Source organism: Pterocles gutturalis, unplaced genomic scaffold, assembly GCF_000699245.1.
Source record: "Pterocles gutturalis isolate BGI_N339 unplaced genomic scaffold, ASM69924v1 scaffold1684, whole genome shotgun sequence".
NCBI lineage: Eukaryota > Metazoa > Chordata > Aves > Pterocliformes > Pteroclidae > Pterocles > Pterocles gutturalis.
In genome coordinates, this window is record NW_010132869.1 from 15,867 (window position 1) to 28,629 (window position 12,763).

The window sequence follows — 12,763 nt, forward strand, 5'->3', positions numbered from 1 at the left end:
GCTGCTAAAATACCTTTTCTTAAGAAGAAAATGGCCGCCTTGTCTGGGATTGGTGTTTTTCTCATACAGATATTTTTGTCTTCCTCTTGCCAAGAGGTCACATTTAGAAAGTAATATTTTGAAAGAGGGAGGGGAAAGAAAGAAAGTTTTAACCAAACTGTACTGTACTGTTTCCTGCACTTCCCCAGTCAAACCTACCAGGTATTAGGTAAAAGTAGTGTCCCTGGGAACCAGCAGCATGACCATAATCCTTTCCTTCACTTTTTTCTGTTGTTCAGCCTTAACTTGAACAGCAGTGGGACGGATTGTATTCTTATAGGAAGTGTTAAAATGTTGAGGTTGTCTTTTACATGTGTGAGAACTTTAGGATGAAGTTAGAAATGGCAACTGACAATTTAAGCATTGAATAAACTAATCGAGTTTTAGAAGTATTCACACAGGAATGCTGGAGAAGGAAGCTGAGGATTCCATGGTCTTATTCTGTTTCTTCTTGTTAGTAAGGAAGATAACTGATTATTTCATAGGCAAGTCTATTGGAAATGCAAGTTAGTAATTCTCATGTTCAATAATATAGGTGCTACTCTGTGCTCTCTTGGTATGAAAGAAGAAGAACCTAATTATGTAAACACTTTGTTTAGGTTCAGATGATGCTGAGACACTGTTTCTGAAAGCTGCACTGCTTCAGGTCATATGCCTTTATCAGAAGGTTGTGCCCCACTTGGTAGCACAGAGCACCTTTGATTTTAGCAAGCTGCTAAAAGGTATGTGATGGGTATTTCTATTACCTTCATTGCTTTCTCTGGCTGTTTACAAAGTCTACAGCAGAAAGGAATGTTTGCTTTTCTGTGTAGATAAAGAACTGTTTTCTAAAAGTAACCCACTTTGTTTCTTCATTGTGTTGACATTTATTGTTGCTATTTGTGCAGTGCTCTGGCACTCTGGCCTCTTTAATTCCATAGCTGCTCTGCTACACTCATTTGTAGAAAAGTGGTAGGTTGCACTACAATCTTCCTCTTTGTGTGTCTTATTTGGTCTGTATGGGGTTTTAATTCTAATGTTTCTGAAGAAGACTTATGTTCAACTCTTAATGAGATTTGGAGGTGTAATTCTCCTAGAGCTATGTCAACAATCTAACATAAGTTATTTCCAAACTTATTAGTCGCAATTATACAGATTTATTTTTTAACATGATAGTTCACAGAAAGTTTGGGGTGGGGAGAAGCACTTACCAATTCATTGGTCTCCTCTGGAAGATCTTTTAACATTCAAGTATTTTTTCCATTTGCTGTGTTCTGAATTATTTTATCATAGTTTGGCAGTGTGTGGGGAGAAGAACAGTATTATGTATGGTATTACCTCCTGTGGAAAACCTGTATGAGGAGGCACTTTAGCAATATTGTTGTATTTTTGTCTCTGATGTCATGTTCGTGGAGGGTATTTCTCTTCAAATAGCAGAAGTAAACAGAGACATTTCTGTACCTGCTTAATGCAGCAAGGATGGTGAGCCACAAATTATGGACTGTGGGCAAGATTCTCCAATGTTGCTTGTGGTACAGTAAGTACAGCCATGTAAAACTGAGACTGGAGGAGAGCGCAAAATGTTGTTTGGGTGTCACTGCTGTCTGTGGGCCACCAGAGCTTGTAGGCCACCAAACTAGAGCAACTAACTGTGTTTTAAGCAGGTCTGGGATCTGTAACAATGGGATTTATGTAAATGCCTTAATTAAAGTCTGTCAGGGAAAAAAAATCATAGAATTATAGAATGATTTAGGTTGGAAAAGACCTTTGAGATCATCGAGTCCAACTGTTAACCTGGCTCTGCCAAGTCCACCACTAAACTATGTCCCTAAGCACCACATCTCCATGACTTTTAAATGCCTTCAGGGATGGTGGCTCAACGACTTCCTTGGGCAGCCTGTTCAGCTTGACAATCCTTTCAATGAATAATTTTTTCCTAATAACCAATATAAACCTCCCCTGGTACAACTTGAGGCCATTTCCTCTCATCCTATCACTTTTCACTTGGGAGAAGAGACAGACACCCACCGTGCTACAGCCTCCTTTCAGGTAGTTGTAGAGAGTGATAAGGTCTCCCCTCGGACTCCTTTTCTCCAGGCTAAACAAACCCAGTTCCCTCAGCTGCTCCTCATAAGACTTGCTCTCTAGATCCTTCATGAGCTTAGTTGCCCTTTGGACATGCTGCAACACCTCAGTGTCTTTTCTGTAGTGAGGGGCCCAAAACTGAACACAGTATTTGAGGTGTACCCTCACCAGTGACGAGTACTTCCCTAGTCCTGCTGGCCACACTATTGCTGATGCAGGCCAGGATGCTATTGGCTTTCTTGGCCACCTGGGCACACTGCTGGCTCATATTCAGCCAGCTGTCAGCCAACACCCCCCAGGTCCTTTTCTGCTGGGCAGCTTTCCAGCCACCCTTCCCCAAGCCTGTAGCATCACAGGGGTTCGTTGTGACCCAAGTGCAGGACCTGGCATTTAGCTTTGTTGAACCTCATTCAACTGGCCTTGGCCCATCAGTCCAGCCTGTCCAGATCCCTCTGTAGAACCTTCCTACCCTCAAGCAGATCAATGCTCCCACCCAATTTGTTGTCATCTGCAAACTTACTAAGGGTGCACTCGATCCCCTCATCCAGATCGTTGATAAAGATATTGAACAGAACTGGCCTCGGCACTGAGCCCTGGGGAACACCACTTGTGACTGACTGACAGCTGAATTTAACTCCATTCACCACAACTCTTTGGGCCCAGCCATCCAGCCAGGTTTTTACCCAGTGAAGAGTATGCCCATCCAAGCCAGGAGCAGCCAGTTTCTCCAGGAGAATGCTGTGGAAAGTGGTGTCAAAGGCTTTACTAAAGACTAGGTGGACAAAGGTTTACAGGTGTGACCTGTAAGGTGAATAATTCTGAGGCTATGCCAAAGCAGTTGTTCTGAGCAGATGATAAAAGTGATACAGGGACAGACACAAGTGTCAAGTTCCATTGCCTGTGGCAAATATCATAATAGTCTAAGCATTAAGATTTGTTATTGACTTAAATTCTGTATTTTGGTCTCCAGTTTATCCATCCTTCTTACTTCCTGTAGGACACAGCTTTTCAGGGTTGCTGAGACTGATAGGAGACATTTTGTATTCCCATGCACCAGTGATGGCTTGTGTCAGATGCAGGTGTTAGACTCTCCCTGCTGAGGGCTGGATTCCAGACGTAGATTGGGTAGACATAATTGTATTGTGTCTGGGAATCTCATGGTACGAAAATTTATGGATTGACAGCTTGTTTTACAGTGGTGGTTTGAAACCCTAAATGAAGTCTGAGGAAGGTATACTAAAATAAGGTTGATTGTATTGTTTTCAAACCTAAGGTATCGTCACTGAAAAGGGCCTCCGAGAGGAAGTCCCTCCTGTTCTTCAGCACCATATACTGAAAGTGGCTTTGGAACTTCCTGCAAATAAATTTGCCTGGTTCAGAGTACAGGTAAGAGGCTTGAAGGCAGATTTATGCTTCCTTGACTTGTTGTCCTCAAATCTTTACATCTGGCACTGCCTAATTTTAAAGTAGTGCCAGTCCAGTTGTTTTAGGAGGTGACCCATTCCTGGTTTCAGACAGACCTTTTTGTAAAACCAGTAGGAATTATAGTCTTAGCATTAGTGAAGAATCCCTTCTGAGCTGAGAAGTTTTTCTACAAGGACAGAAATTTTTGCCTCCCTGAAGAGGGCTGGACAAGATTCCTTCAGCTCTTCTTGTTCTTGGAGAGAGGCAAGAGTGAGAATTTTCTGGTTTCCATTTGTCTAGAAAGCCTGATACTTCAAACCAAGGCAATGATCTGCTGATGGGAACCATCCCACCCATTCCCAGGGAAGAGTCTGGCATTTGTTAAAGCTGTCCCTTCTCTCTTTAATTCCTGGAAACCTTCAGGGCCCCTGCTCTCTTCTTTACTGCAGGCCTGTAAAGTAAGAGAGCTGTAGAGAGCCTGCTTTTCATGTCTGGAGAGAAGAGTGTGCCTAGCTTTGGGGGGAAGCAGAGACACTCATGGCTGTTGTGACTGTGACCCTGCCTTGTGGGAGATTTTCTGTCCTTTCCATTGGCCATAAAAGAAAACAGAGGAGAGTTAAGAGCAAGCAAAGGAAAACCTGAAAACAGGTGAAGAAGCTTAAGTATTTTCTTGTGGCTGTGCTTTTCTAGTATAGACGGGTTTTAACAGAAAAAATAAAAGCCAAATCTGGCATTGTTAATGGAGGTTTACAGTTGTTAGACATCAAACACAAGTCAGTGAGAAAAGCAGAAGAGGTGGCTGAAGGATTGTCATTTGATGTTCAGATAGCGTTCAGTGTTACTGTGATTTGCATTTTTTTCCTGTTCTTTGGGGATCAGTCTCTTAAATAATTGTATTTCTTATGTAAGGATGGATGACTGGGGAGGAAAGTGGCTTTATCTTGGATCCTTGTATTAGGTGGTGTTACTGTTACTCCTCTCTTCTTCCACTTTCCAAAAAAACATTGTATTCATCTTCCTGGCTCACTGAACGCGAAGTAGTGTAAATGATCCCATTCATTTCTGGCTTTGGTATTTTTGGACAGGTCTATAAAATAATACACTTTTATTACGTATCTGCTTCAGTGCAGCATAATCCTGAACAGTGTTGCTGTACCAGGGGAATTTTAATATTTTTTTCTTTTAGGATGTTTCTGAGACGGAGAAGGTATCTGGTGAAAAATCAGTATTCTATTTACTGATGAAAATGTTTGTTACAAGTAACCATTCTCATCTGAAAATTTCAACCAAAAAACTGATCATCAAGGTAAGTGTTTGATCTGAAATATCAGGATATTCACTGTATCCTATTGGCCTAAAATTTCTGTGTTCTAAAATTTTTCTTGAAGCAGGTATCTTTACTGCATAGTTGTGTGGCCAGCAGTCTTCTTTACTGTTTTCTGTGACTGTTCTTGGAAATTGCTGTAAGATATCTACCTATTAGCTAAATATTCTATGAAAGTAAATGCTGGCAACTGAATTTGCTGTAACAATTGATGAAATAGTAAGGAAAATTTCTTTAATATTTGCCCACCCACCTAGGCTGACTTAATTCTGATACTGTAATAAACTGATGTAGTTTGTACCTGCAAAGGTCTTGACATTGATCAAGAAGAGATTATTTTTGATCTTTTTTTTTTATCCTCATTTATTTAATCTGTACTTCATCACTCTAGCCTTCCTGAAGCCTTAGCTAGTTTGCTCTGGCCTTGCAAAATAGACCTGTTTGTTACAGTCTGTTACAAGCTCTGATGCAAGGAGTACATTTGTCTTAAAAATGAATTAAAATCCCCTTCTGTGCATTTAAATAAATTATCTGACTTTTCAGAAGTGCTAATCAACTACAAATCTCATGAGTGCAGCAGTGCCTGTCAGTTCTAGTATCTTTTTAAAACCGGGCATCTTTTAGTTATCTAAGTAGGGGTAGAGATCTACATTAAAAATAAACCCAACCCAACAACTGTACATTCAAGAGAAAATCCAAGAAGCTGGTTTAAGCCCTTAACAGGGTTCCTCAGGCAGTGTCCCATAGTAGTAGCGGCATGCAAGTTTGTGTACAGCTTTGTGCATTTTAATTTCTGCATTTAGCTTCAATTGCAGGGTGCAATCGTGATGTCCAAGCTACGACACCAAAGTTACAGTGATTCAATTAGGTTTTAGTTGCCCTTGGTCCCTGTAAGGGATTAAAGACAGGTTAACTTCGTCTCACAGTAATTAGTATCTCAATCAAAAGCTACCCAGTACAGTTTTTGTAGTGTGTTTGGATTCTTTAGCTGAATGGAGACGTGGGCTGGCTGACTCACTCTTGTCTCCTCTTTTAGATTCAGTCTATTTCATTTTCTCTGAAGGGAATACGGGAGCAGTGAAGTTAGGGCAGTTATGTCAGCAGAAAAGCTGCTAAGAATAGATGTTAATGAGTGTGTTTTGCTTATTTTTCAACACAGTGCCATATAATCGGAAGGCATGTTTTTGGATTTCACATTCTGTTCCTGCCTGTTTTCATCAGAGCTGCAAGTGTATTTCTATTTCAAGACTCTGCCAAAAATAGTTAATTATTTAAAAATGAATCTTTTTCTTTCTTTCTTTATTTCTTTAAATGAATTATCCTGTCAGATTCATGTAAGCAGTGGTGTTATTTTTATAACTGATGGTGGTGTACACGGAGTAACTGTAGAGCAAATGAGCTGTGATAGCTTCCTTTGTATTTTGTGTGTGGGGAGAAACAAAGGCAAGGCAGGGGTTCATCCTGCATAATTACAGTCATTTAACGTAGATGCCAGAGTTAGGAAGGTGGTCAAGGTTTCTTCTGTTGTTGAGAGTGAGGGGCAAGTGGTTCTACCACTGTGCAGTTCAAATCACCTGTCATCTGGATTGTCCTTCGGACAGACATTCCTCCTCCTTTCCCTCCTTCTCCTTCCTTTCTTTTACAGATGGAGCATTGGGTCACCAAGTTCCTAATGTGAAGGCCTCAGATAAAGGCCCAAATTTAGATTGCATGCAAGTGGGCAACAATTTCTAAATACTTTAAAGCCTATTACTTGACTGTGGTAAAATCGAATCTACCTCACCACCCACAGCAATCGTGAGCATGCCTACTCTCCTCTCTGGACCTTGCTATGGTCACAACTCACTGTTCATTTATTTGACTGTTTACCCCTCTGCTCAACTCTTAAGCATAAGTAGCCTGATTTAGATTTAATGTAGCAGTGATTTTCCTTTATATTACATCAGTAGTTTTCAAAAGCCCTTCTATGGACTGTTTTTAAGGGTATGGCGCTTTTTTTTTTTTCTTGCTGTAATGGTATAAAGGCGTACAACCCCCCTTAAAGCAATATAGCCTGCTCCCCTGGAATTATAAAAATAAGATTTACTAAGGTGGAGGGAACAAATGCTCTGCGTCCAGGCAACTTTGACCTCAGTAGGCTTTCTGCTGACTGACTGCTGCTACCTTTAGCTGTGTCTTAAGGGGACCTTCCTTGCCAGTGTGTGGGACAGCGTAGTAGTAGTTCTCATTGCAGGGGACACATCTGGTGTTTCAGGCTGCATGGTGGTGCAGGGGACACACTAGCTTCGTTGAAGCTGTCCAATATAAGGCTCTTCTGCAGGCTGGGACCAGCAAGATGGATTGGCCCTGGCTGTGGCTCTGTGCTGCAGCTGGCTCTCTTCCTCTGTGTGCCTGCACCATAGGCCTTGAGCAGTGAAGTGGCAGAGAGGCTGCTGTGGTGAGCAGCACTGCAGGTAGTGTGATGGCCTCTGGATCCACCTGGTGGATACTGCCCTGGCATGTGCCAGTGCAGGTTCCTGTGCCCTGAGTGCTAGTAGAAGTCTCGTATTCCAAAGGCATGGGAATGAATGTCCATAGTGAGATCGCCATGTGCTTGCTGCCCAGTCTGGTGAATAGTTGTTGGCAGCGTACTTGAATGGGATGCATATGGGATCCATTCCATATACGTGGTCAGTGTGAGGGCAGGAACCAAGTGGAGTTGTACTTGGTTTGTGCTGCAGACAGCACGTGAGAGGAGAGGCTCTGAGAAGACAGGAGCAGAAAGAAGTAGCTCTCAGCTGATTTTCCCAGTTGTGAGAGTCAGCCATGTTTTGCCTCTTACTTTGGTCAGAAGGCCCTCTTTTGTCTGCCCCAGAACTGCTTCTTGCCCTTCTCCTGCAGAGCCTGTGTGTGTCTGTCAGAACTCAGCAGGTTTCATTCGTCATCTGTAACATAGTCATGCCTCACTTCTTACTGCTCTTGCTGACAGAGCAGTAAGCAAACAGCTGTGATGAAGACACTAGGCCTTGGTCCTAGTAATGCTGAGGTCAGATAATGCAGTCTTGGGAAATTTTGTTTTCAAAAGTGCATTCAGTTTTGCCATCTGTTATGCAGTTAGAGTGGTCCTGGTGAGTGGGAATAAAGCCTCTGAGGTGAGAATGACATATTTCTTTTCGTCAACCTGCTCTCCTTTTTTTTTCTTTACAAGAAGAAAACATGAAATTACTGTGCAAAAAGATCTGTGCTTTTTTTGAGTTTTGTATTTTAGGTTTGTTTTTTTTTTTACACCCCCCTTTGGTTTTCTGAACAGGTTTTACGTGACAGTGGAGTGTTTGAGTACACATGGAAGGAACTTTCAGTTTGGCTGGAACACTTGGATAGTACAAAAGAAGACAAAAAGGAAGCAGTGATTCAATTTTTGGAAAGGGTAAAAACTGTTCAAATTAGCTGGATAAACAATGCCAAGAATAGCATTAATTGAAACTAATTATTTTGTGGCTATTGTTGAGAAACCTGACAAAGATCAGTGAATGAATTCTGAGAAAAGCAGTGTTTGTAATTCTTTATAGAGAACTGACATCTTCCTTTTCTTGGGTGGGAGGACAGTGAAATGATTTGGAGCAAAATTAAATCCAGAAGGATAAGTTGTCATTACAGCACTGTTGATATAAGGGTAGTGTTGTGTGTGGGGGTAGCTCTTGTCTCATCTTTTCTTTATGTGGCAATACCTGCCAAAACTATCAGACCTGAGTAAATTGTAATCTTTTACAAGCAAAGTTGTCACTTCCTGTTTATTTCTCAGGAAGTTAAATGCCCAGTGCTTCCTTTTCATTGCAGTTTCCCCAGGGACTCAGTCTGTGGTACCACTTTAGGTGCAAAATTGCAGGGGACATTTTCCAATCAGACCCAGTGTCCCATGTACAGTGATAACCATAGTCAGATTCCTGCGGAATTATGTGGAAGCTATCCTCCTAAAGCTTTCCTAGCTTACAACGGCTTTTAGAACAGTCTTTCTTAGCAAGATATGGTTCCCATAGACTTAATAGCTTGTGCACTTACATTTCACTCTCAACCTTTGTTAACAGATCCTGTTGAAACTGGTGACAAACCCCTATCCATATACAGATAAAGCAGCAGACCTTGTTCAGGAAGCCAGTATGCTCCAAGTTAATATGTTTAAACAAGACTCTGATAATGTCAGCATCCCCGTCTCTCACATTGACGGTATGTGGTGATTCCCTCAACAACAGAGAATTCCGAGACTTCGTGCTAAATTTTGTAGCCCTAATCTGCAAACTGATGACTGGTAACTAGGGAAATCCTGCTTAAGTAAGGACCTACAGGATTCATCTCTCCAGTTGTATTTAGTTTCAGAAGTAGAAGTCTGAATTGCAGTTACCACTTTACCCTCAAAAGTAATTTCTGATGCAGTTACGCTGTTTTGACAGTATTGTAAATCTCTCTTGAGGCTCCTGCAACAGCATTTTCTAACTAAAATGGAAGCTAATACAGTTCCTCTCTTTGGGGTTGTTCATCCCAGAGGAAAGGGCTGGGGTGCCTAGGGAACTTTCTTGCTCACAGGAGCACCGCTGGAATTTTGCTGCTCCTGCTCTCTGGGACCAGTCACAGCCCTACAAAATTCTGCAGATGTGGACACTTGGACAGCTAACCACGTGCTAGGTGTTCTGATGTAACCATCCATGCATAGGATTTTGCAGTAAGATAATTGAGGTAGTTTAACACTCAGTACCACATGGATCAGTTGCCTTGAGCTGCCTGTACTACAGAGACCTAATGTCAGTGATAGAATACAAGGTATCTTCTTCGGGTGTTAAAGCTGTCTTTGACTCTTTCATGACCAAGATTTGGTTCTCTGACTGTACAGAGCTGAGAAGCTCTTCAAGGACTTTCTCAGGATGTTCTTTTAAGGGGGAAGTGGCTGCTTCCTTTGTACTTCCCTGTACACATTTCCTGTCACTGTTACGCTCTGATAGTCCTTACCTAATGCCATCATGACAGCAGTGGGTGATGTGCCTCTTCCCTTCCCTTACTTCTGTCAGCTAGACAGCAGTGTTGAAAAGGAAAAAGTAAAGTTAAGCACACAGTAAGACAGTGATTTTTACAGTTGCATTTACCATTACATTGCTAGACAAATGTGTCTTTCATCCTTTTTTCTCCTTTGGGTATTCAGGTATTGGTATTTTGGGTATTTCCCTGTATTCCTGGAGTGTTAGATTCTACCTTCATTGTTTTCTGGTTAGTCTGAATCCTCTGCTTACATTTTTCCTTCACTTAACAGATGTCCTGGATATGGTGGATGTCCTAATTGAGGGCAGTGATGGCTTAGATGAAGAAATTGGGTTCACTTTAAATGAAGACATGATTATCCAAACATTTCCGTTCAGTGCTGTTGTCCCTGCTGCATTAGAAGCCAGGAATATACTGTTGCTTCAGACTGAAAATGGAACAGGTACAGATGTTTTTTTTTCTATGTGTCATCTATGCTAGTGGAGTGGAAGTGAGATCATTCTTACCTGGTGAGCTCCTCCAGACATTTTATTATCTTACTTGCAATCAGAAAGAGCTTCAGATCGATGGTGTTTCCCGCTCAAGAGAGGTGTTAAAGCGTATGAGGTACTTCTGTCCTTTTTTTCTGACCCTAAAGAAACTCGCTTTTGGTTTCTGGAGTAGGGAAAATAGATGGAGATGCAGGCATTCTATAAACCCCTGTTTGACTCTAGGGAGCTCTTACTATGGGAAAACAAACTTGCCCAGGTTAGAAAAAGAGAGGCCACCTTTCCCCTGTGAGATGCAGGGAAGTGAAGGAGGAGAATGAGCTCAGACTCATTCATGCATAGTATAGAGGGGACTGAGGAGCAGTCCAGAGACACTGTCACTGCATGGACACTTTTGGCCTGGAAGCAGTTGTGCTTCAATAACAAGAGTGTTTTAAGCACAGAATGTGCAGATTGTGAGAGAAAGGTGTCTTCAGCGGCTGTAGGCAGCTCTTCCACTGGGACCAGTCAGTAGGGCAGAGAGGACTGGCTTGTTGGATAGAAAATGGATGCGTTTTCCAAATAAAACTTCTTTAGAGACGAAGCTCGGAAGGTGAATGTTGCAAAGTTCTAACACTTCATGAGGAAAGGATTTGGTGGGATGAGGAGTCACAGGGGCAGCAGTTGGTCTCAGAGCAGGATTTGCCAACAACACAGCACCTCACTAACACCTATGTATACTTGGCTGTTGAGTGGCACCTGGGGTGGGACTGAAAGTCCCAGTTTGGAAAGAAAATCCACCATATTTAATTAGTATGTGCTAACCTGGGTGTGTTCCCCCCAGTACCAGTCAGTTTTCCTCTTCGTGGCTGGGGTCCTTATCCATCAAAATACAGACAAGTTTAGCACAACACAGTAAAGGAAGAGTTAGTTTTATGCTTGTCTGGAAGGAAACAGGCCAGCTTGAGCATGTGTCTGAAAGTGGGGTGATTATTTACTTCAACAAGGATTACTGTATGGAGGATTTTTCCAGATACCTCAGTGGGTCAGGAACACTTGTCTAGCTTATCACAGACATGTTTTAATACTATTCAGTACTTTTCTAAACAATGCTATATGGCCTGTTGCCCAGACCTTAAGGAAAGAGGGTTGCCCTAGTGTCTGTGCTCATGCAGATTCCTTCTGTCAACAGAAGTTTTATTTTTTATTTTGCTTTTCTAGGAGCACACATCATAGAGTATCTTGTTGCTGTTTTCACTGACCTCCTACACTCTCAGAGAGAACCACTCGCCCTCTGCTTGATGTTCCAGCTCTATGATAAAGATCTACAGTCCCTGAAAGTTTCTAAGTATCCTCAACTCTACCGATTTAACCAGTATTATAAACTCTGGATACCCCAGCAATCTCAGGAACCTGTGGTATGGAATACCTGAAGTCACTTGAATACTCAAGCCAGCATTACTGTAAAACCTCACAGTGTATAAAGGTTACATTTCCATCAGAAAGTGCATTTACATGAAGCTAATTCTGTATTGCTTCTTGATCACATGGCGACACAATTTTTTTCAAGGGCTTTTCTCTTATGACACAAGAAGTCTGTGCTGTGGTTGGGAAGTGAAGCTGGGGCTCGAGGGTTGTATGCAGTCACCCAGACTACAGCTCCTCGTCAGGCACAGTGTAGCATAATGTGTGATGTGGTCCGAGGAGCAAGTTTACAGTGATTGGAGTTCACCCAGCTATGCATCGGGAATGCATGGACCAGCTGTACTAGAGCTTGCTGTGTTTTTCTGTTAGCCCAATAGTGACAATGTGCAGATTCGCCATGGACACCTTTGACTAGCTCTGTGGTAGCAGAACTGTACACATACGCTCCTGGAGCTTCAGTCCCACTTTTAGTGCAGAACTCATTTCAAAACAGAGGTAGTTAAAGAAACTTTTGATTCATACTCATCTCTGTTTTTCTCTTATGTTTTTTTTCTATTTTAAACAGTTTAAAAAATGCAAAGAGGTATGCAAAGAACCTGCTGGGGCCCTGGATTCTGTATTTACCACCTTGCTAAAGAAAGCCTATGAGAGAGGGAGCAATACCTTACTGGAAGACGATATCCAGACAAAATTGAGAGACTTGGCTTCCCAGCTTCCGCCTGAACAGCTTTTGTTAGGAGTAAAGCATGTGTTGCTATACCTGAAATCCACAGTGGAGAACTTTGGCAGTGTAAGAGCAATATTGTGATTATGTTACAGGTTGGTTTGTTGTATTTTAATGCAGCAAGTACAAATGACTTGGCTGTTAAAACGCAAGGATCCAGTTCTGCAGCTTTTTCACATACTCAGCTCTCACTGAGGCTGTAGAGGACCAGACAAACCTGCACCTAATTTGTAAACAAATGTCTATCCTTCTAATTTTAGTCCAGCTCCTGGGTATCCATGAGAAGCCTCTCCAGAGATTGAAATTTAT

The 12,763-nt window shown here is 42.0% G+C and overlaps 1 protein-coding gene across 1 annotated transcript in view; it reads left to right on the forward strand.

Moving 5' to 3' along the window:
* URB1 (URB1 ribosome biogenesis 1 homolog (S. cerevisiae)) overlaps positions 1-12,763 on the forward strand; it is a gene marked incomplete at its 5' end in the record, with an annotated part of 52,795 nt that overhangs the window by 15,762 nt on the left and 24,270 nt on the right. The window contains 8 exons of the mRNA XM_010081004.1: positions 639-761; positions 3,377-3,489; positions 4,694-4,813; positions 8,121-8,237; positions 8,896-9,034; positions 10,110-10,280; positions 11,527-11,723; positions 12,296-12,520. Of these exons, the coding sequence (XP_010079306.1) occupies positions 639-761; positions 3,377-3,489; positions 4,694-4,813; positions 8,121-8,237; positions 8,896-9,034; positions 10,110-10,280; positions 11,527-11,723; positions 12,296-12,520 (1,205 nt within the window). The remainder of the gene's footprint in view (positions 1-638; positions 762-3,376; positions 3,490-4,693; positions 4,814-8,120; positions 8,238-8,895; positions 9,035-10,109; positions 10,281-11,526; positions 11,724-12,295; positions 12,521-12,763) is intronic.